Genomic DNA, 27,213 nt, shown 5'->3' with positions numbered 1-27,213 from the left:
TTTTTATTCAATAGAATAGGGATCTAATTGAAAATAATATAAAGAGGGGTATTATTATAATTATCTTTAAATATATAAGGTATAATTATATTGTTTTTGGAATTGGGTCATGTATTTTTCACTCTAAATCTTAAACCCAACCCTATCCAAACTTATCGTCTAAATATGACTCGGCCTGACTTATTTTTTTTAAAATAAACTCAACCCAATATAGTGAGATTGAATCAAAATCTTTCGGGTTTGGGTCTCGTTCCCATCCCTAGGCTTGGCCCGAATATACATATATTCGATATTAGAATTTAGAAGCTTGAAGAAAAGGAAAACAACTTGGGATGTTATTGAATAATGTTGAACTAGAGATGGCTTAATTGTAATTTAACTTTTTTTCTTTTTTTTTTTTTTACCCTTTCTGTACTTAGGCAATTATCCAGTGCTGTGCCATCTATGTTAAGTTCTTGCTTATAACAGCGGCAAAGCTAACGACTCTCTCGTTGAAAGACTAATGCAAAGCACCTCACTTTTTTTTTAAAGAAAAATATATGTTGCCTTTCTCACACTCCTTTTAAAGTTCGAAACTTTCAGACAACAAGGAAGAAATCTCTGGAACTTCAACTGAAAGTAAGGAATTTTCTTTTGTAGTAAAGACTATCTTTTTTTTTCTCAAGACAGTTTGATTTGTTGGGTTGTCTTAAATTGTTGAAGCTCAAGGACACAAATATGAGGTTTCTTTCATGTATTTGTCGTGCTTTCTAAAATAAAAAGTTGAGTTTTTTAAGCTACTTCATGCGCTTTCTGTGTTGGGATTTTAGCTTAGAGATCAAAGTCATCCAAAACTCATTTGGTTGTAAAGATAAGAACTTTTAGTCATTGGGTTTGTTGTTGTTTCATGTTTTGGTGAATTTGATTGGATTGGAAGGGGATTACTGTTCATGCGTTGCTATGAAGGGGGATTGGGAGATTATTTTTTTGTTTCTGATTGATTTGGAAGACTAATGTGATTGATGATTGTGAGGGAAATCTGAGTTTTTTTAGTGATTATTTGCCAAAAGAGAGAAAACCCTTTCTGGATTTAAGCTTTGGCAATGGCCAGCATAAGGAAAAGAAGCATACAGTTAAGCAAACTTTGCTCATTTGCGTGTTGTCGGTCGGATTCTCTTGACGATCATGCGCAAATCGCGCAAAAAGGGTACTCAAGAGTGGTGTATTGCAATGAACCTGACAGTCAAGAGCAAATTCGACTCAAGTACAGGGGAAATTATGTCTCCACTACCAAGTATACAGCAATTAATTTCATCCCAAAGTCTTTGTTTGAGCAGTTTAGGAGGGTTGCAAATATATACTTTCTTGTCGTAGCTTGTGTTTCGTTCAGTCCGTTGGCGCCATATTCAGCACCAAGCATCATTCTTCCCCTCGTGGTGGTGATTGGAGCTACGATGGCAAAAGAGGGTGTCGAAGATTGGAGGCGAAGACTCCAGGTGATGTTCAAATTTCTTATTCTACTTTCAGTGCTTTTCTATTACTGTTAGTTTGCTTCCTATTGCATGCTTTAGGTTCAAGTCGTATCGTTAAAATAAAAACTATAATTTTCGAGCTAAAACATATGTGTTTAACAAATAGGACAAATCATATCGTAAAACAAGTCGAGAAATTTCACATTGTTTAATGTCCCGGTATTTATGTTGTTCCTGGAAATGACTGGCTATTATTAACAACCGTGCTGTTTTATTTCGTGGTAATTTTCTATTTTTTTTCCCACATATGATAGTGGGAAGATAATTCTTGTTCTGTTCTTTGTTATTAATCTGATTTCGATATAGATGTGACATAATCGAATTAACCGCTTTCATTCAGTTCCTGCAATGAACTGATATGTAAATATGAAATTTAGAAAAATAAAAAGCAAGTTCGAAGGCATTTCAGGACAAAAGTTTCACATCAGATGGACCAAACTCTTGAACTTGGAAATAGTAATTAATTTATCCTACTGTGATTGGAGCCTCTCTATGCTTTGTCATTATCATAGCAATAAATCATTCTTGGACTTGGGTGTGAGTGTTAGAAATGAATATGTGTGCGACATAGGAATGTTCAATTATTTCGATGTTTTTCCGTGTATTTCGAGGGTCCTTGGAGGGTCATATCTCCGCCACCATATTTGAATATGCATTTGAGGGTCCTTGGAACAACATATGGTTTCTTCTTATTGCCATCCTTAGAATGATAGAGAAGGGAATTTTGGTATGAAGCAGCATAAAAAGTTGGTTTTCGATTTGTTTTCTTTGAAAAAATGATTTATCAATTGATAGTCTTCATATTGCAAAGATCACTGCTGATAGTATTTCGTCACGTATAGAAACAGCTTGGTGAGTGGGGTAACATCATTTGGATTTTTGCTCTAATTCCTCACTTATCATATTGGAAACTTGTAGTAATGCATTTTCACATTATAATAGCTAATCAAACCATTAGATCTTCCATGTCTGCAATTTACGTTTTCAATAAGTATAATGAAGAGTGTCACGGTGAGGATGCTATTTATATTTTCATTTCTGCCTTCATATTTATTGTAACAAAAACACATTTTATTTCCTGGAGAAAAGAATGATGTGCAAAAACACTTTTTTATGTTCAGTTTTAATTTTCCTATATCATATTTGGTTTGAATTGAAACTTATTTAGCTATATTGTTGGAATTTGATCTAGATGCAATTTTCATTTTCTTATTGTTTACATACTGAAATGAATTTCTCGGTGTTTTATTGGCCCTTCGTTCATTATTTGGTTGCTCCAGTAAGGTGCTCTTTCTTCCTGTAAGTTTCCTTAGGATTTATATAAGACATCTAAAGTAGCTTTTCTATGGTTTTCAGGATATAGAAGCAAACAATCGAAAGGTTAAAGTTTATGATAGAAGTTCTTGTTCATTCAAACAAAATAAATGGAAGGATCTCCGTGTCGGTGAGCTTGTTACAGTGTACAAGGATGAATATTTTCCTGCTGATATACTCCTACTTTCATCAAACTACGAAGATGGTGTTTGCTATGTCGAAACAATGAACCTTGATGGAGAGACTAATCTAAAGTTGAAGCATGCCCTTGAGGTAACATCCTCCTTGCGAGACGCAGGGAGCTTTAAGGACTTTAGAGCTTTGATCAAGTGCGAGGATCCGAACGAACATCTTTATTCTTTTGTCGGAACTTTGTACTATGATTGTCAACAATACTCACTTTCCCCACAGCAGATACTTTTGAGAGATTCTAAACTGAAGAATACTGACTATATCTTTGGTGTGGTTATTTTCACCGGACATGACACAAAAGTAATGCAGAATGCAACGGATCCTCCTTCCAAGAGGACTAAGATTGAGAAGAGGATGGATAGGATAATTTATGTCCTTTTCAGTACTCTGATTTCAATATCATTCATAGGGTCTTTCTTTTTCGGAATCGAAACTAAGAAAGATATTAGTGGTGGAAATTATAGAAGGTGGTATCTCCGACCAGATAAAACGACTGTATTCTTCGACCCTAAAAGACCAGCAGTAGCGGCATTTTTTCATTGCCTGACCGGCCTTATGTTGTATGGATATTTGATACCTATATCATTGTACATTTCAATTGAGATTTGCAAGGTTTTACAAAGCATTTTCATTAACCAAGATCAGGCTATGTATGACGAGGAAACGGATAGGCCGGCACATGCACGAACATCCAATTTGAATGAGGAACTTGGTCAAGTCCATACTATACTCTCTGACAAAACCGGAACTTTGACATGCAACTCGATGGAGTTTGAAATGCCTGCACTGGGCGTGACGGAGGTCGAAATTGCACTGGCAAGGAAAAGAGGTGAGCAATTGACTGAACCGACATCTATAGATGGATTTGAGTCAAAAAAATCTGTCAAGGGTTTCAACTTCAGGGATGAGCGCATTATGGATGGGAAATGGGTGAATGAAGAACAAAAGGATGACATACAGAAGTTCTTTCGGGTCCTAGCAACTTGCCATACCGCAGTTCCTGAAGTAATGGATTCTGGTGAGATTATTTATGAAGCTGAGTCACCAGATGAAGCAGCATTTGTCATTGCTGCTCGAGAGTTTGGTTTTCAGTTTTTCGCAAGGAATCAGACAAGCATAAAATTGCATGAATTAGATCTCGAGAGTGGCATAACAGTTGACAGGTAACCTTTCCATAACCTTTCACATCATGCCCTTAATAATTTTATGCATATTATCAATCTTATCTGGGGGAAATATATTCTATCTACATTTTTTGATTCATGCATCATCACTCTCGACAGTTTCGGTGAGGGCGAGAAATAGTGTAGTGTTTAAAGGGCAAATTATTCTTTATGTGAACTTAAGTCTGCTTTGCATGTGATTCTATTTTGCAGAGTATACAACCTTCTTCACGTGTTGGAGTTCAGTAGTGCTCGGAAAAGGATGTCTGTAATCGTAAGGAATCCAGAGAACCAGTTGTTGCTCCTTGCCAAGGGTGCGGACAGGTAAGAACTCGGAACCCACACTTCCTCATGCTGATATATTGTGGTAACATTTTATCAAGTTGTGAAATAGTTCAGGTAATGTAGTATTTTTGTTTATCTCTATGTATTCAGTGTAATATTTGAAAGGCTTTCGAAACAAGGTCGGGCATTTGAGGACAAGACCAAAGAGCATATCGAAAGATATTCTGAGGCAGGGTTACGAACCTTGGCAGTTGCATATCGTGAGCTTGATGATGATGAGTATAAAACATGGGAAAAAGAATTTTTGAATGCTAAAACTTCTGTAACTGCTGACCGAGATGTTTTGGTGGATGAGTGGGCTGATCGGATCGAAAGGGACTTGATTCTTCTCGGTGCCACAGCAGTTGAAGACAAATTACAGAAGGGGGTCAGCTAAACTAGTTCAGAATTCATGCAACTATTTTGCTTTTATAATTTCTAGTGGAACTTCCGAAATCACTGACCTATCTCAACACTTGCTTTTACTATATATCATCTTATTAATTAAATTGAAACATGCGCAATATCCTTACAAAAGAACATAAGTGCCAAATTGTGTACATAAATCGGTCCTATTGCTTATTCTAAATTACGTATGGTTTGTATAAACTGCCATTTTTTTCCGTAAGTAGGTACCAGCCTGTATTGACAAGCTTGCACGTGCCGGAATCGGAATATGGGTCTTGACAGGAGACAAAAGGGGAACTGCTATTAATATCGGGTATGGTAACAAGTTGAATCGAACTTATTGTCTATACTTTAATGAATGCAAATGCTATAAATACTACATTTCCACAGGTATGCATGCAGTCTACTAAGACATGGAATGAAACAGATTGTGATCACGCTAGAGTTGCCGGAAATTGAAGCCTTGGTAAAACATGGGGATAAGGAGGCCATTGCCAAGGTATAGACTACATTGTTTGAAAGTGATGTTAATGCAATCTGTATTGGGAAATATCTGAATCTGTTATTGTTATTATTAGGCTTCTCTTGATTGTGTAAAGAAGCAAATAAACGAGGGAAAATTGCAAGTGGGTAAAGAAAGTTCGATTGAGTTTGGTTTGATAATTGATGGCAAGTCCTTGACTTTTGCTATGGACAAGACTCTGGTGAACGATTTTATGGATCTTGCAATGAGTTGTGCTACTGTTATATGTTGTCGATCTTCGCCGAAACAAAAGGCTGTTGTAAGTATCATGTTTACAGAATTAAGTATGCTATGGGATTTTCATAAAGATTAGCAGACTTTGTAGTAATTGACGTGAAAATAATTTGATAGAATTTTAGTATATGTCAGATTACAAGACTGGTGAAATCTGTTACGGGCAAAACAACACTAGCAATCGGTGATGGAGCAAACGATGTCGGCATGCTTCAAGAAGCTGATATTGGAGTAGGAATCAGTGGAGTCGAAGGGATGCAGGTAAAAACATGTTTCTTTGTTCTTGTATTCTTCGCCTATATTGCTCCGACTGTTTATTTTTCTTGAAGTATCCTTGTCCGATACTAGTGTCCAGCACATATAGGATGTTATGACCATAACTTGTCTTCAAGCTATCTATCTGTGTGCCTGGTTTATAACTTCTAATAACCATCTTGAATTCCAGGCTGTTATGGCAAGTGATTTTGCAATAGCTCAATTTCGTTTTTTGGAACGTTTACTACTGGTGCATGGCCATTGGTGTTACAGGAGAATATCAATGATGGTAAGAATGTTTTGTTCAGTTTTTGCATTGTTCCAAAGCTTAACTCATATAATCCTATTATTTTGATAACTCGAGAATGATTGTATTTGTCGCAGTCTATTACCTTTTCCGGGAATAGATTATGCAAACATTTAACGGAAAATGAATATCCGTGCTGAAATCTTACTTCTCTTCCCTGTCATTGTAGATATGCTACTTTTTCTACAAGAACATCACTTTTGGATTCACTCTGTTTTGGTTCGAGGCCTACACCTCATTCTCTGGCCAACCTGCTTATAATGACTGGTACATGTCAAGCTACAACGTCTTCTTCACTTCGCTACCTGTAATCGCGCTTGGTGTTTTTGATCAGGATGTTTCTTCCAGACTTTGCCTCAAGGTAAACAATTCCGCATATTTATGTCGTAGTTGCAATATCACTCCGAAGAAATTTGTTTATCCATATCCGGAACTGCTACCTGTTGTGCATATGAAGATGAATGTTGATCTCTTTTTGCAGCATCCTTCATTATACCAGGAGGGAGTGCAAAATCTCCTCTTCAACTGGGTCCTTATTCTTGGGTGGATGTTTAATGGACTTCTTAGTTCAATAATCATATTCTTCTTAACAACCAACTCGATAATTGGTCAAGCATTCCGCAAAGACGGTCAAGTTACTGATTATTCGATTCTTGGGGTGACAATGTATACATGTGTAGTTTGGACCGTAAATTGCCAAATGGCTCTTTCGATCAATTACTTCACATGGATCCAGCATCTGTTCATATGGGGAAGCATTGCCCTTTGGTATATATTCCTGGTGGTTTACGGTTCAATCCCGCCGACATTATCTACAACGGCGTACAAGGTTCTTGTTGAAGCTTGTGCACCGAGCATTCTGTATTGGCTCACCACCCTTCTCGTTGTGATCTCTGCGCTACTACCTCTGCTTTCCTACAGAGCATTTCAGATTCGATTTCGACCTATGGAACATGATAAGATACAAATACAAAGACGTAGGTCGGAAAGCTTGGAACGTGATGTAGCACAAAGCAGACTTTCGGAAAGCTCGGAGACCCGGAATTCTAGTGAGTTGCCGGAAGAGGTTAGAATCAGAATAAATAGTTTGAAGGGAAGTTCGAGGCGAAAGAACTCATAGGGATCTTTTTCTCCCTCGGCGGTTTTAAGCATAGGCGCACCAGAATTGCTTCTGCTTGACACCGGTGTGTATACTAGAGATGTAAATGCGATATATGCAAGTCTTATTAATGCATAGGTATGATTTTAATATACGAACCTCACTGATATGTATTTTTTTTTGTTTGTCATAAGCTTTGTCCATCTTTTGAATTTGCAATGAATTTACTCTTGGAATTTTCTTAGCAACCAAACACATTTTCCCAGTAATAGCTAAGTGGAACATTTGAAAGTAATTTTTGACTGGAACGATCTGACCCATCAAATGTGGATGTCACATATGTCACTGAAGCGATTTGGAACAAACTATATGTAAAACATGCTCTTATTTCTTTTATATTTTTTAAATTAAATTAAATCAATTACCGTACATCAGTGAAAGTATTTAAAACATACAACGTAATGGGAAAATAATTCCATTCTTTTAAACTAAGACAAGCAAGTAAACATAATTACATGGGTAGTTTAATAATACCATACAATTCGTACGAGTCATTTTTTAAAACTTAAATTAAACATCCTAACCATCTTATACATATTCATGCAAGCAATCTACAAACGTTTATCCAAATCGAACTTCAAAATCTTCTTTAATTGCATTTTTATTAAGTTCAAGGAAATATTTGTAAAACTCTATCAAAGTTATGATACTAAGTTTAAAAAAATAAATTTCTAGTTCTTAACGAAGGTAATTCAATTTTAAGTTTACCGTTAAAATTTTAGCTTATTTTCAGTTGGGATTCATTTTCTTTATTAGTATGGGATGAATATAAGATAGTATCTGTTCAAAAAAATTTGTAACTATATGGCAGTTAACGCTCATGTTCGAATCTAAGACCTCAAGGGTTAACAACAATCCCATAACCACTGGGATCGTTTAGTTCGTACATTCACTTCAGTTTCATTTGCAAAATCTGGATACTATTTTATAAGATAGTATCGATTTTTTTTTCATTTTAATAATTAAGAGATGATACTTTTTCTAAAAATTCTCAAAATTTACTTGAATGACGCATAATGAGCCAGCAATCTAACTCATAATTTTTAATAGTTAATGAACGTACAAAAGCATATTTGGAAACATCGAAATCATGCCAGTAAAATTGATCATGCCTTGACAATGAAAAATTCAATTATATATTATGAGTCACTTTTTATGAGTCATTTTAGACAATCAAGTATAATTTCTAATACTCACAAGTTTTACATACCAATTTTATGTCGTTGACCTACTCAAACAACTCCGCAACACAGAGTTGTCTCGGTTATTTTCAGAGTCTTGACTTCAAAATAGGATCTTATAGAATGAGAGTATATACTATTACTTTTAACAACTAATTTAATATTACATTAATAAAATATAAAAAAATGATTTTGATATGGTATGGATCTTGATTTTGATCAATAAATAAAAAATAATCAATAGTGTATTATTTTACCGTTAGATTGAGATTGGATAAGACTAAAAATTAAAGAATATTTGATAAAGAAGAAAACTTTTATTGTTTCGTTGTCTCTTGCTGCTTCACGCTCTCCTTTGACCGCTTCTCTTAAGATCTCAAAAGCCCAACACAGTGTCGTTGAATCCTTTTTTTGGTTCTTTGAACAATGGATTGGTCGGCCCTGCCCTGGTGTTTTTGGGGATTAGGGTTCGTTGGCTTTCATCCCCAAATTTGCTACTCAATTGATTAGGTGTTCAATTCTAGCTTGGTGAGATCGTTTCTTTCTCTTCAAGCTGTGATTTTATTCATGTTTCTAATTGATTGCTGCTTCGTGCTTGAGATTTGGTTTATGTATGAATTAGTTTCATAGTTTTGAGTTACTGCGTGGGTTTCTAGTCAGCTTATGGAGTCAGATTGCTATAGTTAAATCTGCATGCAAGCTGTTTATGTAAAAACCATAGTGAACTAGTCTATTGCTCACTTGAAATAATACAGTATGTGGGAGAGTGTTTCAGGTCTTTCGTCGGAGTCTGTTTCTTTGTTTGTGGATATTCTATCAAACACCTCTTCATTGGTAAGGTTTATGGAAGATAGTGGGTCGCTATGGTGAGGTTCTGAGTGTGTATATTACATAGAAGATGAGTCGAGTATGCTCTAGGTTTGGATCCATAAATGATGTTGGTTCTGAAAGTGACGTTCTCAAGGATTTAGCGTCTCCAGAATTGTTTGAATTTGGTGCGTGACTGTCAAAGGTTGTGGAGGTTTAAGGCTTTGGTCTTGAGGTTTTTTGTCGTGGTTTTTAAGAGGAGTTGGAGTAGTTTTATAAATAGTATTTTAGTGTAAGGATTTTAGTAGGTTGTTTTTATTGTTAGTCTGATTTGCTGTGGCTAAAGTATTATTGGTTGACAAGTTGTTTTCTGGTGGATTACTTCATTTCACCGTTTACTGTTTGGTGGGTGTGGTTGTCCAGTGGCATGTGCTTTGGTGGGTGGTGTCATTCTTGTGCTTTGGTGATCTGCCGCATTTGATTGTGTGTTGTTGTTGCAGCTGTCTTGTGTTTGCTTTGGCTAGTTATATGTTCTTTGGTGTTGCTTATAGATGTTGTCCATTGTCCGCTCCTGTGTTTGTGTAATGCATTGTGTGTTCATTGATGGCACTCTGGCCGGTGGTGGAGCGGCGAATACAACAATAGTCGGTGATGAGATGTTTCCTAGGTTACAGGAGGGTTCCGCTTCAGATGTTGGTTTCGAGGTAAACTTTATTGAAGAAAGTTTCAATGAAACACTAAAAAAGAAAAGTGAAGATGGTGCCCTGAAAAGTTGGTATCTGCATGTTGTTCCTATTGTGGGAAATGAGGTGGCTGTCGATAATAGTTTATTCGATGTGCCCTTAGTGTTGAATGATGGGCCGTTTAATCTGTTAGTGGATGATAACATTGGTTTAGTTGGTATTAATAGAGAGCCAGCCCATATTGAAATGATCCAATCCATCTCCAATAATTTTAGATTTTTAGAAGTTCCAATAGTTGAAGTTTCATCTATTAAAGGCAGAGTGGAAGGAAATCGGGTGTGAAGCATCTATTGTTAACATAATGAAAATTCCTTCTAATTTAGGAGTTATTAATTCTGCTGTGGGCATGTTAGAGTCTGGTGGTGCAGTTTGGAGCTTCAAGGAAGAGGGTGCTCGAGAGATTGGAGTCCATTGTTCAATCGGTGTTTGATGTTAGTCGCTAATCTTGTCGAGTGATCATCTAACCTCGGGAAGATTCAGTATCTGCAAGTTATGTTTCGATGGGAATCAATTTTCTTCTATGCCAGACGAGTTGGGCTAGCTGGTAAGCCTTGAGAAGTTTCGAACCGGATGTTTGTTGTTGTCCTGGTCTGAGATTACTAGCAATTTCAATTTGGGAGTTGTTCCTTTGGAAGATCAGCAAGTGAGTTCCATTTCTTAGCTCGTAGTCGTTGATGTATCGTTTTGTTGTTAAGTTTCATTCCATGGTTTTGATGTATGCGTTTGGTTCCCAATTAGGCTTCTTTTCAATTTGTCGGTTAGTCTGTGTTGGTTTCTTTGTGTTGAATTGGGGATTGTGGTAGGGCGGGGGTATGGTCTGAATGTTGTTAAAGTTTTATGTGTATAAGTTCCTTACCATCTCAAGGTACACTCCTTTTGATCATTTAGGGTTAGGGGTTTTTTTAATGAGGTCTTTGAGGTGGTGTACTTTGTTTATCATTAATACAAAGTACCCTCTTTAAAAAAAAGAATATTTGATAAATTGAAAAATGTAATTTGAAGAAGAAAAAAGAGAAATATAAGTAGATTTAATTCAAAATTAAATAAATTAACGAGAGAGATGGAGAAATGGATGAAAAATTGAGAATTTTTATAAAACTGAAAAAATTATGAGTCTTAGTTATAAAGGTAAAATGTGAGATTGTAAAAATTAGAGGCTTCAATAAAAACAAAAAGTGATATTAAAAAAAATTAGGGATCTCAATTATAAAGGTAAAAAGTGAGATTAAAAAAAATTAAGGGTCTCAATCATAAATATAAAAATGTGATTGAAAAAATTAAGGGTCTCAATTATAAAGTTAAAAAGTGGGATTACAAAAAATAGGGATCTCAATTAATGTGACACAATTTAAATTTTCATCATCATCAATGATTTGTGTATTTTTTTTAAACTTGAAACATAATTAAATTTATATACATATCAGATAAACAAATCTACTATCAACTCTTATTTTATAGACTCAGAGAGTCAAACTTAGTCCCAGGGTTTATTCTAATTTAACTCAAAACATCTCATTTAACCCCAAATCATTCCCTAAGGCCACAAGCACAAACAATATATCATTTGACATGATTTATAACTAATTCTAACATCAATTTCATCCCAAGGAATCGAATCATGTACTTAGCTATAGCACACATAAAATGTATATTTTAACTCACAAGACTTTATATTTATGGTTCAAATGAAATCTATTAAAAATAAGAATCTTACACAAAAACTAAAAAGAATGTTCATTAATCACCTCTTCAAGATTTCTCATTTCCCTTGGCCTTAGAAGACTTTCCTGACTCCTCTATTTTAAGACTTACTTTAACCACATCGGTAAAATCAGGTAAATAATACAAGCGAAATAATTAATTAGCAAAATAAAGAACCCTCAAATTTATTTTGAAATCTAAGTCATTTGCTACAGTGTGAAACTCGTCACGTGAAAGTGATAAGTTCCATAAAATATATTAAAAGAATAAAACTCATCATATGAAATGAATCAAAATTATATGAAACCATCACCTCCATATGATGAGTTTCACATACACCGTAACAAATAGCTTAGATCCTAAAATAATTCTCAACCACCCTCATTTTTCAATAAAAAAATCTCGTATGTATTATTTCCCTGATTTTGCCAACCACATCAATACTCAAGTATGAAGAAAGGAATGAGATAGAAGAATATGGAAAGAGGTAGGAAATAAGAGTATGTGAAATGAGGACATACTTTGGCTATATGTCCCCTAACCCCAGGGTTGGATAATAAAAATCAAGGCCATATCTAATTTGTTTTCCCAAGGGGAAATTATACCTTTAATCTTCCACATTTTCTCTCACATTCAAAATTACCCCTTAGAATTATCGATTGGACTGAATTCTTCCTCAATTAAACTTGAAACTTGATTAACAAGCTAGATGTTCCTTAATTCATCAATGCTAAGCTCGAGCCAACTCTTAAACAACAACTCAGGATTTTTTACTTGTTATAGAAAGAGAAGAAGAGTAGTTCGATGATATTTTCAATCGGAGAAACCATCAAGCGACAATAGAAATGAAGGTGAAAGGGGGTAAAAGATTACCTATTCGAAATAATTTCACATACCGTCACAAATGTCATTAAAACTAGTGCTATAACAGCTACTGACAACATATTACATTATAATAGTTAGGTTGAGAGAATCATATTCGTCTTTGTAATATTCGATTTAAGTTAATCGATCGATAGATCATATATATATATATATATATATATATATATATATAAAGTGGTTATAAAAAAAACTTGGACTAGGAGAGGAAGAGCATTTTGTCCTTTTGCGAGAATGGCAAAAACATGACAACATTATTAGGTACATAAAACACGGCATGCTATATCCAACTCTTTAGTTTTTAAAAGTCGTATGATTTTATTTTAGGCTTAATTATATTTGAGGTCCTTAAACTTTTAGAAAAACAAATGTAGCCCTTAAATTTATTATGTATCCAATGTGGCCTTAAATTAAACATATTCATATAGTTGAATTAGAAAAATTAGCATGCTTTTAATTTTATATACATATCAATTACCACTATATATGTCATACATTTTTATCTCATACATGCATGCATACTAAATATGTTTTAATTATCATACATTCATATTATTTGTATTTATACAAATTTTTCTTATTAAATTAGTCGAGACTTAAGAATTATGCATCCGAATATAATTAGGAAACATCATAAACCATTTGAATCAATCGTACACACATCTAATTATATTTTGAATAATTCTAAAGGATATTTTATGACATTATGATCTTATGTTTAAAGAATATTAAAACAACTAAAAATATTAAAAAAATATTATTATATTTTTTATTAAAAATATGTTCAACAAGTAACTGTATACTCAAGATGATGAGACCTAATCAGAAACTTTTTTGTTGCGAGTATTTCAATTTTTTTAATACTTTTAAATATTTATTTTTTAATAATTCATAATTTTTCATTTTATAAATTGTGATATTTTTAAATTTATTTTCTTTTTAAAATTTTAATAATTTTTTGGTATTTTTTAATAATTTCATTTTTAGTATATTATTTATTATTCAATTAATATTTTTTATATTTTAAAATTTAAATAATCTTTATTTATTTATTCTTAAAAATAAATAAGTTCTTAAAGTTTCTAAAAGATTAATTAAGTTCTTGATTTTTTTTAAAAAATCAATTAAGTCCCTCGATCACGTTAGTATCCACCATAGAATGTCACGTCAGTACTATAAACTGTCATAGTACTATGAACCGCCAAATCAATACCACGACGGTCAATAATGATTTTCATTAGTCAAAGAGTCAAGTTGAATTTTTTTTCTAGTGTAAAGGTTATATTGGGTACAAAAATAAAATTAGGGGCCAATTTTTTTTCAAACGTTTGGGGGATATAAAGTACAATTAAGCCTTTTTTATTAATAAGTATGTTGACACTTTTAGAAGAAACAAACAACACATATAACTACATCAGTTTCCAATAATAAACGATCCTCCATTTTTCTAGTTAAGTACTCTTTAAATTCATTTGCAAGGGACTATAAATTTGAAGATTTGCACAACTCACAGGGATTGTTGGATCATTCATTTTCTTGTGGAAGAAACAAGAAATTTTCGCAAAATTTACTTGGAAGTTGGATCGAACATGGCCGTTTTCAGATGGAGGCGGTGGGTTAAGCAAGCAAAGCCAGCCGTGCACGATGGACTGGCTCTTCAACGTTATGCAACGGTTGATCGCCGGCCATCCCGGCAGAGAACAAAACTAATTTAATTAGATTTCCAGGAACAAGAACTTGGTGAGCTCCAAACGGCATATGATATGCTGAATTTCAATCATTAAATTACTTTCTTTTTCATCATTCTTCTTGTTCCTTATCGAGTACCATCAATGTTACTTGAGAATATGTAAATGAAAATATGTGAAGAATATAAATACTAAAGATCAGATAATTAATATAAACAAAATATTTATCTTATTATTCACGGAGAATCACAATCGATGATAAAAAAAATTATCGTTAACGGTGTCAAAGTGATTTATCTCCATAAGGAGGTAGAGCAAATGAGAATAAGGGTGAATTGATTTCATTATGGTCATTTCTCGGTCGTGCTTTAGAAGTTTTATAGTGATACTTGGTGCGTGTGTCAACTGTAGAGTCATAATGGTTACATGTAGACTGACAGATTAAGTGGATACAATCATATGATGATAGATTCTCTTAATACTAAAGCGATAGAGATGTTTTAAATCTTTTATAATTGTGAGACAAAAATAATTTGTAAAGATTTTTAACGAAAGTGCAACGCTCATAATATTTAAGTAAAATCCAATGTCTCTCTCAAATTAAATGGTAAAATCCTTGCTGGTTGCTCTCATCTCATCAATATAACAATAATTTCTTCCTTTGTGAATGAAGATGGAGGAGACTACAGTGCAAGATTTTGTCACAATGCAAGCAAATCGAGAAACTTGGAGGGAAGACAAATTGGAGCATAGCGTAGAATACGTGGACATAATCCAAAACCAAATCGTTTGAAAAGAACATGAGAAGCTGACAGGCACAGAAGCAGCACACAGATGATGAGAGCCATGTTTTAGCGATAGGGTCTTATCTTCATCACTAATACTTCTAATGTTTTTCACCCATTCATTCATCTCTTCTTTCATATGTATCAACACACGTGTTGCTCTCTTGTTTCTTCTTTTTTGATATGTATGTGGAGGATGGGCATTGCATGCATGTCCCAACATGTAAAATATATTAAGATAACATGAAAAAAAATGGTAGTAAATTCATGATCATACGTTTAGAGAAGAGAGTAAATAAAATTTGATCTCCAACGTTCAAACCTCATCTACAAAGGTAGAAGCTCTCCTTCACCAAGCTTTCGTTTTCATTATCCGGATTCCGGGACAAGAATCGTTAATAAAAACATGGTATAAATCTAGTGTATTGTATGACACATAGTGGCAATGTCGACTGCTTCCATCAACGGCTGGTGCCTCACCTCCTCCACCACCGCTTCTTCCTCTCTCCGCCGACCCACATTACGCCCCTCCTCCGTTGTTGCCTCCCTCAACTCTTCCCCTTCTCCTCCTACCCTCATTCGTAACCAACCTGTTTTTGCAGCTCCTGTTCCTTTGCTCAACCCTTCTAATTGGGTACATACACGCACACTCTTTCTTTCTTTCTTTTTCAATATCATATAATATAGGGTAAACTACATATTTAGTCATCCAACTATTCTTGTGTTTCTGTTTTAGTCACTCAACTATTTTGTTTTTCAAAATCATCACTAACCTTACGTTTTTGTTCCATTTTGATAATCCTTCGTTAAAAAGTTAACATAACCGCATATGTAGTAATTTTTTATTATTTTTACAAAGATGACATGACATTATCTTTTGGTGACATGTTAACATCACTGTTTATTTTTTAACTGACTGTTGACCAAATATATATATATATATATTTGGAAAAAATTATGTTTCATTGTCATGCAAAGATTAGAAAAAAGTATAATGTGGCAATGCATTAGAGTTTTGCATGTGAAAATCCATATGCATGGCTTAAAGACGTACGAAGATGGTGAAAATCTATATTCAAATCACGTTTTATCTCATGATTAAGAAACAACGTGGCATCTCATCAATGGTTCTAATGCACTTACCTGGTCTACTGACACCTGTGTGGCTCTGATTAACACCAACCAACCAATCAAATTAATGCCATCTCTTTTTGGCTAAATATCATCAACATCCACTATAAACTGAGCTAAATTAAAATTAAACATATGCTATACAGACAAAGATTCATTACATATATATATATGCATGTAATAAATAGTAGGTGTGAAACAGTTTCTAAATTATATTTGGGTTTGAGAATTGGCAGAGAGAATACATGGGAGACAAGACATACGAGGAAGCCATTGAAGGTCTCAAGAAACTGCTCAGGTAATATATATATATGTGGAGTATATATATATATACAGTGACTTCTATAACTGCCAATTTTCACGTTTGTATCTGTTCTTTGATTGTAGTGAGAAAGAAGAATTAAAAGCTGTGGCAGCTGCAAAGGTAGACCAAGTGACAGCTGAGTTGAAAACATCAGCATCTGGTGACTCAGTGGAGAGGTTGAAACAAGGATTCATTCACTTCAAAAAAGAAAAATACGAGTTAGCCATCACCCTTACTCCATTATTTCAACAATTTTTTTCTATAATGTTTTTTTATATATTTAAAGTATGTGACTTTTGCAGAAAGAATCTTGCTTTGTACGCTGAGCTTGCCAAGGGCCAAAGCCCCAAGGTACACACACTAAAATATATGTGTCGTTGCAAATTGCAATGCTTTTCTAGTACTAAATGTTGGTATAATTTGTTGCAGTATATGATTGTTGCCTGCTCCGACTCCAGGGTGTGCCCATCGCATGTGCTGGACATGCAACCGGGGGAAGCTTTTGTGGTCCGCAATGTTGCTAATATGGTGCCACCATACGATCAGGTAACTTTTTTGATCCCTCTGGATAACAGCAAGTTATTACAGATGTTGAAATTCAAACAGCTTCTTGACACATTGTCAGTGTTATGACAGATTAAATATGCTGGAATTGGTTCTGCTGTTGAATATGCTGTTTTGCATCTTAAGGTAAAACATGTGAAAATCAAGAACAAACAATGGAACAGTTCATAGTTTCTTGGAAATCTCGGCGTGAATCAAAGTGTTAAAATCCCTTTGTCAGGTTCAAGAAATCGTGGTCATAGGGCACAGCGCCTGTGGTGGAATCAAAGGGCTCATGTCTTTCCCATTTGATGGAACTACCTCTACGTATGTGCCTTGTTGCTTTCCGAAACAACTTTCCACATTTACCAACTAAAAGAATTATAATAATGGATTTACCAACAATGAATTTACTGTAACCTGATTGATATTTGCAGTGATTTCATAGAAGAGTGGGTTAAGATTGGAATCCCTGCTAAGAAAAAGGTTCTAGCAGACCACGCCAGCGAGCCTTTGGGAGCTCAATGTACACATTGTGAGAAGGTGGACACCTTACCCCTCAGCTTCTACACACACACACACATACATACACACACACATACAGACATACATACATACATACATACATACATATACATACATACACACATACAACACAACACACACACACACAACACACACACACACACACACACACACACACACACACACACCACACACACACACACACACACACACACACACACACACACACACACACACACAACCCACACACACACACACACACACACACACACACCACACACACACACACACACACACACACACACACAACACACACACACACACACACACACACACACACACACACACACACACACACACACACACACACACACACACACACACACACACACACACACACACACACACACACACACACACACACACACACATACATACATACATGCATACATGCATGCATACATGCATACATACATACATACAGATTACATGAACCAAGTTTCTAACTAATGATGGGTACTGTATTATGATTTGCAGGAAGCAGTGAATGTATCACTAGGAAACCTGCTAAGTTATCCATTTGTGAGAAATGGACTGGCCAACAAAACTCTAGCACTCAAGGGTGCTTACTACGATTTCGTCAAAGGAACTTTCGAGCTCTGGAGTCTCAATTTCGAGCTTTCATCGCCTCTCTCCGTTTGAAAAACAACCAACCATAACCATCATCAGTGACACCATCTTTCTGGTGTTCCTGAATCACTTATGTCTTTTTTTACTGCAATGTACTACTATATATGCTTGTGTCTTTCTGAGCTAATAAACATATCAATGGAGTTTTTATTTACTACTTACTGTAAATTTCAACATCTTTCGGGTCCTTCAAACTCTTTCAATAGAGTTCATCTTTCTCACTCTTCCATTATTACACTTCATTGAATAAGGGATCGGTTTCTCTGCTGTTTGTTCATTCAAGAACTTGGAGCAGTTGTAATTGCCATTCAAGAGTCATGTGGACATGTTTCTCTCCAATAGGGTATATATATATTATGTTCCTTTTATTTATTGAAAAGATTGAAAATTTATATTACCTGAATTTTTTTAAAGTATTTATGTTTAATATTTGAATCTGACATATTCAGATATAAATATATTCATATTTGGCATTCACTCAAATTCAAATAAACAAAATTTCATTCAATACTGTTTCTATAAATGTATACCGCATCTACAGGAAAAAAGTTAATAATTGAATCTGACCTTACACAAAGTGAATGTATATTGAATAAAAATTAATTAGACCTTTTAGCCATGTTAGCCTTTTATGGTTTTCAAACCATTTAACATCTTAATCTTCAAACACGTGAAATGAACATGGTTTAAAGGTTAAACAAGTGGTTTATAATGTATCAACATCTGAAAATTGAACATTCTGATGTTAGACAAGCATCCATACCCTAGTTGGAATGACAGTTTGTAGCTATTAAGCATGATCAAAAGAAGAATATTTATTGAAGTGATCAATCATGGCAAGTGTACTTAGCTCATAATCAGCGTCAGGAATCCAGGAAGTGTTCATGCAACTCGTGCTGATCATTGATTCTTCTGTGTCGTTTAAGACCCTATGATCAATGGCTTGCTGGTTACTTTGATCCTCTGTCATGTCAATGGCTCCAGTACTGGTGATGCCATCTCCAGGACTTGGATCCATGGCAGCCTGATGATGATCATCACCCGCTTTTACTGGCTTTGAACTTTGACGAAAATCGACCTTTTTCTCGTTTTGATCCTTGATTCCTAGTTTCTGCCTCAAATGATTGTTCCAGTAATTCTTCACTTGATTATCAGTTCGTCCCAGAACTCGTTTCGCAATCAAAGACCACCTGCGAACATAAAACATAGCAAGCCGGATGAACGATTAAGACATGGGCTCGAAAAGATTTGAACTGAAGAGTTGTGTAAAACCTGTTTCCAAGAAGCTTGTGAAGTCTAATGATAAGGCCTTCTTCTGCCTCAGAGAAATCGCCTTTTTTAATGTTGGGGCTTAGATAATTCATCCACCTTAGCCGAAAACTTTTCCCACATCTCTTCAAACCTGTAAGAAAGCAGACACAAAAACAACAGATAATTTATAACAAAGAATATAAGAATGAAGAAATGAACAGGGTTAAGAACCTGTTCTGTTGGCTATTTTATTCCATTGGCCTTTTCCATGGACCTTGACGTAATCGATGAGTAATTTGTCTTCCTCCTTTGTCCATAACCCTTTTTTGTATGGAATTCCACCTTTTTTCATGCTCTTTCTTGTTGGAGTTAGTTGATATCTGTAGAAGATCACAAAGGATAGGATCCTGGTTTTATATGCATATATGGAGATAATGATCGGGTTGATGATGATGGGATGGTAGTTTTTTTGTTTTTTGTTAGCTCTTGAAGTAATTTGTCCTCTTACTTGGATTAAAAGGAAGTTATAAAACTTCATTTTCATCGAGTGTAACTTTTATACATAATAACTAAAAGGTTATAAATATTAGGGTAAAGTACATAAATGGTCTCCGACTAGGGTGTTACTTTGTTAAATCTCATTGTTATTAAAAGTGGAAAAATGATCCTCTGACTATAAGACATTGTTTTGTTGGGTCTTCCGATATTAAAATTAAACAATAGTCAATCAACTATTCATATATTCCACAATCATAATTTTTTCGTTAAAAAATTGATGTTGTTGAACTAAACATTAACATGATGACTAAGATATGATAAAATCATATTTTAATGATGTCTACTGGCACCATCGTTGTATTCAAGTACTGGCTCGTTAGCATAATATTTCAAGCAATGGCTCGACGACATAATGTAAATGGAGGTTCGATCCACAAAATATAACTAAAACGATTCTGGGATCAGATTTTAACATATCTCAGTCAATAGATTAACGTTCATCTCAAACGACCACCAATTTTTTTAATGAAAAAGAATGAGTTTAAAACATTGAATAGTTAAGTGACCATTTTTGTAACTTTTAATAGTTGAAAGACTCAACAAAACAACATCATATAGTCTAGGGATCATCTTGTAACTTTTAATAGTCAATACTCATTAAAATAATATCTTATAATTAAGGGATCATTGTGTACTTTACCGTAAATATTAGTACTAGCAAAAGAATTAAATTGCATAGCAACAACTAACTGCATGCAGTAGTAGAGGACCTTAACAAATGCACATTTATCCAAAATTGGAAACCCCACCAATGCCTACGTGCTAAGGGCATCTCTTGCTTTTTGGGACAATCAATTCCCCTTTCCTCTTTTCCATACTTCCACCTATACACTTTGCTATGCTTAGCTTAGCTGCCAAATCCTATTTTCATACTCCAATATCTAGTGAACATAATTTCCTTTATATATCTAAAGGAAAGATTTCAACATTTCCATGCCTCCAAAGGAATCAACGAACATTTATTAATTAACTTGTATGAAATATAAATATTTAAAAAAGTTTTCAAATTATACCATTTTTTAAAGTGGTGTTTAAACTTTTTTTAGATCAATTCAGTGTCAAATATTATAAATATTACTAATTTTAGTGCATTCTCCGTAACAGCTATTAAAAAGGTCTGTTAAATGACATACGTCGTTTTTAGATAATTTAATTTTTTTATTTTTAAAAAAACTTAAAAATATTATTATATTTAAAAAAAACTCTAATTTCTTTAAAAATACAAAAAAAAAAACACCCTAATCTTCCATAAGCAGTGCCCCTCCTCCTAGTCGTTCTGCAAACCCCTCTCCCAACGGCGTTCAAACTCGAAAACTCCCCACCCAAGTGTGAACACGACCATCCTAATTCCCATATTGAATGCCCGTCGCGTAGCTATTCAAGTAGAAGTGGTATTAAAATTAGCTTTAGGGTTGTTTGGATCAACGAAAAGATTATTACTCTTGGTAATAATATTTTTCGGAATCACATACTCTTATTTGATTCAAAAACATTCCCTCTAAAAGGTAATAGAGAATTACCAACAGTACTTTTTTTTTTCTTGGATTCATGGGAATCTTATTCCCTCATCCATCTTAGCTATTTAATAATTCCTATAGTTTTGGAAAAATTACCCCTAAAATAATTGAATAATTTCAAAATTATCATTTCTTTTATTCTTTTAAACTTTGTAATAAATTCTATGAATTTAGATTTTATAAATAAAATATATAAAGAATTTAGATTTTATAAATAAAAATATATAAATTAGAAATAATGAAATATTTATTTTTTATTTTATTTTAATATTAAGAATTCAATTTTTTAAAAATATATCATAGGACAATTTGGTAAAATATACATTATAGTAATATTATATTCCTTTAATCAAACACTATAATCTTACATTTTGTCAAACAAACTAAAAAAGGTAATGTAACATTCCCTGTGTCAAGTAATGGTACATTCCAATAATCTTATTCTTAAAAGTAATCTTATATTTCCTGTACCAAATGACTCTTAGGGTTTCAGGCATTTAGGGCTAGACATTGATAGGTGGATGGATGGTTGTTGTTCTGGTGGCTGGTCATCGAGTAACCAGTCGTCGGTGGAGGTGCAGACAGGTGGAGGTTCGATCGACGACAATCGACGCGAGTTTAAGGATTAAAATAAGTTTTTAATAAGCTTGTTTTGCAACGACGACTCATTTTTCTTTCGAGTGTCCATATTCGACATGTTTTCTATAAAAGTCTGAGGATGTGATCATCCAAAACCTTTAAAAACTTGATATTCACATATTGGGATGGATGCATTTTTTACAAATGTAAATGCCTTCTGCTTCACAATGTGTCAAAGATGATACAGGTTGATGGCTTATGTACAACAAAATCGTTTCCAGTAAAATGGCTGATAATCACATTTCCTGGCATATCAACTATACTTAAGGTTACACAACATACCGAAACACATTTCACGACTCGTCCGGCTTTGGCTCGAGTACTACAGGGATCTTCTCCTTGTGATCTCCGCGCAACACCTCCATGGTAACCTAAGAATTAAGATTATGGAAAAGTTTGTACATAAAAAATTATTTAACATACATATGGAGAGAGAAGTGGATATAGGTATTATTCAATGCTATACCGTATCCCCAACTTTGCATTGATCAAGAATTCTGTACAAATCGCTGCCATTAGTGACCTTCATCCCATTAACGGATGTTATTATGTCACCCAAAATGAGTCTACCATAAGCATCACGCTTTGTTGGTAGCAGACCCTGAAATATATTAAAAGGTTAGCTTTGCAATACAAACAAAAAATCTTCAACATGTCATTGAAGCATAATGGTCAAGGAGTTTACTACAGATATGAACATTGTAGTATAAATTTCAATAAGACATTGAAGTCAGATGCAGAAATACAGTAAGCATACCGCCTTGCCTGCGGGACCATCTGCAGGAGCATCTAAGACAAGTACACCACTTACTCCCAACTGTTCGACAGATTGATCCGGTGCAAATTTAATGCCTAAAATAGGTCTCGTCACCTTCCCGAACTTCACCAACTGATCAACAATGCCACTGACCTGGAAATGTAGGAATTCCAAGCAAAGAAAACAAAACAAATAAATACTTGCATCTCAGTTCACACACATCAGATCAAATAGAAGGTCCGCAGTAATACTCACCGTGTCAACTGGAATTGAAAACCCGACACCAGAAGATGCACCAGAAGGAGAATATATAGCAGTATTTATCCCAATAAGGTTTCCAGAACTGTCTAGGAGTGGCCCTCCACTATTACCAGGATTAATGGCAGCATCCGTCTGTATAACATCTTGGATTGGGCGACCAGTGGCAGCAGAACTGATTTCTCTACGAAGCCCGCTATAGACAATATAAAAGATCCATTAGCAAAACCCTAATTCACATAAAAACCAGCATAAGTAGGAGGAAAATAAATCAGACATATCAATCACAATCGTTGGTCTTGGAACCTGATAACGCCTGTTGTAAGAGTATGATCAAGTCCAAACTGCAAAAACATAAAAAAACAAAATTTAGGAAACACACTTGAAGAAGCTATCAAAGAGAGCACCAATATTAGCAGTAAAAGAACACGGTCACTGAAGTCTTCATCAGGCACGTACAAACTGCGTTACTAGCAAGGACAATTTTTGAAGTAATAAAAGTATGTATGCAAATTGAAAAGCAACTTTCTTTTCCATGACAGTCCTTTTAAACATCATAAGAAACATGTTTGGAGAAAGCAATCTATTTCATACGGTGTATCACTAATAAAACATAAGATATATGACGCACAAAGGGTAAAAAATAACCGTTCATTCCTAGGATATAAGAAATATTATTTTCTAAAGATACGCAGATAAATATGTTCATATCTGGCCTCACCACAGACAATTTCCAATGAAATGAAAAATGACATATCGATGGGAGTAGATCATAACTCAGTGTAATATAATAAACATTTACTCACCGGGTTGCCAATAGCATATACTTTCTGGCCCACAAGCAAATCTGCAGAGACACCAACCGGTATAGGTCTTAATTTGTCTTTGGGTGCATCAACACGCAATACAGCGACATCCTTATCTTGGTCGAATCCAACAACTTTTGCATCATACGTTGTCTGGTCAGCAAGAGTAACCCTGCAAGTGATTAGCACCAACTTAAAAATTTAAACATTCACAACAGTACAAAATCATTTTTATCCATTATATCCCTAGGGCCCAAGGCCAGGCAATTTCCAAGGTTAGCGGCAAAAACCCGATGTAAACAGCAACCTAAAGTAAGTGCAAAACCTTCAAAATCAATCAAGTATTTCATCCAAATGCACCCTTCCATTGCTCAAACAATATCAAAACAAAGATACCAACGAGAACGTGTCACAAGCATCATTTTGCGCCTATGCCATATAGGCCAAATTAAACACACATGCACACACCGGTTAAAGAAATAAAATAAACACATCCCAGGCTAGAAGTTTAAAAGCATCTTTATCCAGTACATCATTAGGGTAGGAGGCCAGGTAGTTTCCAAGGTTAGCTCACATTTTCCATATGAGACTACTTTAGAGACTTAGAACCAATGTTAACAACAACCTAAAGCAAGTCTTAAACCTCCAAAAGCAGTCACGAATTTCATCCCAGTTACAGAATGCACCCTTCCATTGCTTGATCAAGAAAAACCAAGAACGTCATCCAGATCATGTCACAGACCCCATTCTAATGCCTAAATCACCCCCTCCCCCAACCAAAAAAAATGATTCCATTGCCTTTCATATTTGTTGTTCAAGATAAAATGCTTACAGAATCAAATAAATACCATGCTTTTCCTACCCATCCCTAGCACTTCAAACAAAGACAATGTCTAATTCCAACAATATACATAAAAATCCGAACCCGGAGCTCAGCTGTTCAAGCAACCATCTCTTAGAGTTGAAATTGTTTGAGCATCCTCATTCCCTACGGCCTACATTTCCATTGTGTGTATAAATATTCATAAAAAATATGGATAAAAATCCCTGTAGATATGCTCCCTTAGGGGCCAAGGGAGTTCCACCCTGTTAAAATTTATATATTTAATATAATTTTGGTTTAATAGTATTTTGATTTATGTAAAAATAAATATTTAAATTTAAATATATAAAAAATTATTAAATATTTAATCAAGTAAGAATTGAAATAGGGAATAATAATTTTGTGTTCTCAAATTTTTGATCTAATTACAATTTAAGTCATTGTAAGTTTAAATATTAGATAAATTAGAAATCTTTTGAGTTTTGTGTTTTTATTAATTTAGGGTGAATATAAGCTAATATTTCTATTTAACAGTAAACACTCATACCCAGCATACATGTTTGAACTCTAAAACTCAAAGATAACAACAATCCCTTAATCAATAATATAGCTTGATTATTGCTAAATTTCAAACTTAAATACCTAATAAGTATTTATATTTTTCTTAAATAATATATTATTTTGATCCTACAATATTTAATTCTCGCTATGTCACTGATTCAATCTCAATCGTTTACAGCAAACACAGAAAACGGGAAAAAATAAATTAAATTTTAAAAGAACTCGAACTTGAGATCAGAAGCGCCGCGAATCACATGATAATTGGTGACAACGTGACCATCTTTATCCCAAACGAAACCCGACCCGGATCCTTGTGGGACCTCCAGCACATCCAATGTAAAAGCATCCTGCCTAAAAAACAATTACCCAAGAAAACCCTTAAAAACAGAAAAAATGGAAACCACCCAAAAAAGAAAGGGGAAATTTTGAGTGAACCTGACGGCGAGATTGGTGATGTAAACAACAGATGGAGTGTTCTCTTGAAAAAGACGAACCGTAGCCAACTCATCGGTCTGTAACTTCCTGGGAGTGGTTATCACAAAGGCAGAGGCGGATCCCACTTCGGTTACAAACAAGGAGAAAGATAGAGCAAGGGAGGTGCAGAGAAGAAACAAGGAATCAAAAGCTAAAGAAACAAGAGAATCACCATCAGGCTTAATGGTGGCATTGTTTTTGGTTTGATTCAAAACAAGACTGCGGAAGGGGGAGAGAGAGAGTTTGTTCGTCGGGAAGAGAAAAGAGTGTTTTGAGATGGAAATTAGCTTTTGGGTTCTGTTTGGGAAGCGAGAAAATGGGGACGGAAGAGATGAGGACTGAATGAAGAGTGTGGAAAGGAGTGAATAAGCTGCCATTTCGTTTTGCTCGCTTGGACAACTCGCAGGAATTATATCAGTAATTTGACTTTTTTTTTTATTTAATTATCTTTTTGTTGGTTGAAAATTTTCGTCGCCCAACAATTATTGTATATTTTTATTAATGATTCTGTTTTGTCACTTTATCATTTTATCTTATTCACACTATAGGTAAAAAAATTTAAGAAACAATTTTCGAATTTATATTTATATATTTTAAAAACCATAATTAAGATAATTTTAAAATATTATTAATTTAAAATACAAATTTTTGATATTTTTTATGATTTTTCTATTTTTGAAAAAAATTAGGAATTTATTAAAAAATATCAATTGCAAAAGCTCCAATAGTATATAAAAATAATAATTTGTGATTAGTTAAAAAAATAACGTGTACATTACGTGTCAAATACACATATTTATACAAATATATATTGGTTGAATGATGATATGTATGTATAAACTTTGTCTAGAGTACATATTTAGAAAATTTTTAAAAAATAACCGACCATTTATTATGAATAAATGTGTATTTGTTTTGACGTAAAATTTTCTCTTTTTTTAGTATTTAGTTGGCGAAAAACATGTTGATCAATGTAAAATATTTTTCTAATCAACATAATTTCTTTTTTATTTTTTAAAAATTACTTTGGTCTGATTTTTTTGTAACTTTAAAATATAAATACTTAAAATAATATTATTTTATGTATTTAATATTAAAATAATATTTTAGTATCATTTTAATAAAAATATTAATGTTTTAATAAAATTAATTAAAATACATTTATTAATATTATAATATATTTTTTAAAAATGTATAGT

General features: G+C 34.1%; 4 protein-coding genes across 4 annotated transcripts; 2 read left to right on the top strand and 2 right to left on the bottom strand.

The window, feature by feature from the left end:
• Positions 1 to 505: 505 nt before the first annotated feature.
• Positions 506 to 7,520, top strand: LOC120138548 (probable phospholipid-transporting ATPase 8). Its single transcript, XM_039154008.1, has 11 exons — positions 506 to 1,475; positions 2,868 to 4,180; positions 4,394 to 4,504; positions 4,616 to 4,892; positions 5,137 to 5,225; positions 5,303 to 5,411; positions 5,491 to 5,694; positions 5,805 to 5,930; positions 6,115 to 6,213; positions 6,401 to 6,592; positions 6,713 to 7,520. The coding sequence occupies exons 1-11, from the start codon at positions 1,083 to 1,085 to the stop codon at positions 7,349 to 7,351; spliced, it is 3,552 nt and encodes a 1,183-aa protein (XP_039009939.1). The 5' UTR covers positions 506 to 1,082; the 3' UTR covers positions 7,352 to 7,520.
• A 7,979-nt stretch (positions 7,521 to 15,499) lies between these two features.
• Positions 15,500 to 18,525, top strand: LOC120138477 (carbonic anhydrase 2-like). Its single transcript, XM_039153930.1, has 9 exons — positions 15,500 to 15,811; positions 16,545 to 16,606; positions 16,696 to 16,830; positions 16,915 to 16,963; positions 17,042 to 17,158; positions 17,249 to 17,302; positions 17,397 to 17,482; positions 17,593 to 17,698; positions 18,218 to 18,525. The coding sequence occupies exons 1-9, from the start codon at positions 15,623 to 15,625 to the stop codon at positions 18,380 to 18,382; spliced, it is 963 nt and encodes a 320-aa protein (XP_039009861.1). The 5' UTR covers positions 15,500 to 15,622; the 3' UTR covers positions 18,383 to 18,525.
• A 594-nt stretch (positions 18,526 to 19,119) lies between these two features.
• On the bottom strand, positions 19,120 to 19,973 carry LOC120138568 (transcription factor WER-like). Its single transcript, XM_039154024.1, has 3 exons — positions 19,853 to 19,973; positions 19,643 to 19,772; positions 19,120 to 19,560 (listed from the first exon to the last, which is right to left on the bottom strand). Exons 1-3 carry the CDS (start codon positions 19,971 to 19,973, stop codon positions 19,161 to 19,163), a joined length of 651 nt encoding a protein of 216 aa, XP_039009955.1. The 3' UTR covers positions 19,120 to 19,160.
• A 2,561-nt stretch (positions 19,974 to 22,534) lies between these two features.
• Positions 22,535 to 26,425, bottom strand: LOC120138476 (protease Do-like 1, chloroplastic). The gene is made up of 8 exons (XM_039153929.1): positions 25,976 to 26,425; positions 25,769 to 25,891; positions 24,157 to 24,328; positions 23,657 to 23,694; positions 23,348 to 23,546; positions 23,093 to 23,245; positions 22,802 to 22,936; positions 22,535 to 22,706 (listed from the first exon to the last, which is right to left on the bottom strand). Exons 1-8 carry the CDS (start codon positions 26,389 to 26,391, stop codon positions 22,629 to 22,631), a joined length of 1,314 nt encoding a protein of 437 aa, XP_039009860.1. The 5' UTR covers positions 26,392 to 26,425; the 3' UTR covers positions 22,535 to 22,628.
• Positions 26,426 to 27,213: the final 788 nt, after the last annotated feature.

Source organism: Hibiscus syriacus, unplaced genomic scaffold, assembly GCF_006381635.1.
Source record: "Hibiscus syriacus cultivar Baekdansim isolate YM2019G1 unplaced genomic scaffold, ASM638163v2 tig00110694_pilon, whole genome shotgun sequence".
Lineage (NCBI taxonomy): Eukaryota > Viridiplantae > Streptophyta > Magnoliopsida > Malvales > Malvaceae > Hibiscus > Hibiscus syriacus.
Note: the sequence above shows the minus strand (reverse complement) of the source record. Positions and strands in the feature narration are given on the sequence as shown.

Bases quoted from the DNA above. Each gene is read 5' to 3' on its own strand.
- LOC120138548 (XM_039154008.1), top strand. From the start codon at position 1,083: ATGGCCAGCATAAGGAAAAGAAGCATACAGTTAAGCAAACTTTGCTCA. The intron at 4,505-4,615 runs GTAAGAACTCGG...CTATGTATTCAG, and splicing joins CTTGCCAAGGGTGCGGACAG to TGTAATATTTGAAAGGCTTT. The intron at 6,593-6,712 runs GTAAACAATTCC...CTCTTTTTGCAG, and splicing joins CTTCCAGACTTTGCCTCAAG to CATCCTTCATTATACCAGGA.
- LOC120138477 (XM_039153930.1), top strand. From the start codon at position 15,623: ATGTCGACTGCTTCCATCAACGGCTGGTGCCTCACCTCCTCCACCACC. The intron at 17,303-17,396 runs GTAAAACATGTG...TCCCTTTGTCAG, and splicing joins ATGCTGTTTTGCATCTTAAG to GTTCAAGAAATCGTGGTCAT. The intron at 17,483-17,592 runs GTATGTGCCTTG...TGATATTTGCAG, and splicing joins TTTGATGGAACTACCTCTAC to TGATTTCATAGAAGAGTGGG.
- LOC120138568 (XM_039154024.1), bottom strand. From the start codon at position 19,973: ATGAAAAAAGGTGGAATTCCATACAAAAAAGGGTTATGGACAAAGGAG. The intron at 19,773-19,852 runs GTTCTTAACCCT...GCTTTCTTACAG, and splicing joins TAAAATAGCCAACAGAACAG to GTTTGAAGAGATGTGGGAAA. The intron at 19,561-19,642 runs GTTTTACACAAC...TTATGTTCGCAG, and splicing joins CACAAGCTTCTTGGAAACAG to GTGGTCTTTGATTGCGAAAC.
- LOC120138476 (XM_039153929.1), bottom strand. From the start codon at position 26,391: ATGGCAGCTTATTCACTCCTTTCCACACTCTTCATTCAGTCCTCATCT. The intron at 23,695-24,156 runs GTGAGTAAATGT...ATGTTTTTGCAG, and splicing joins TATATGCTATTGGCAACCCG to TTTGGACTTGATCATACTCT. The intron at 22,937-23,092 runs GTATGCTTACTG...AATATATTTCAG, and splicing joins ATGGTCCCGCAGGCAAGGCG to GGTCTGCTACCAACAAAGCG.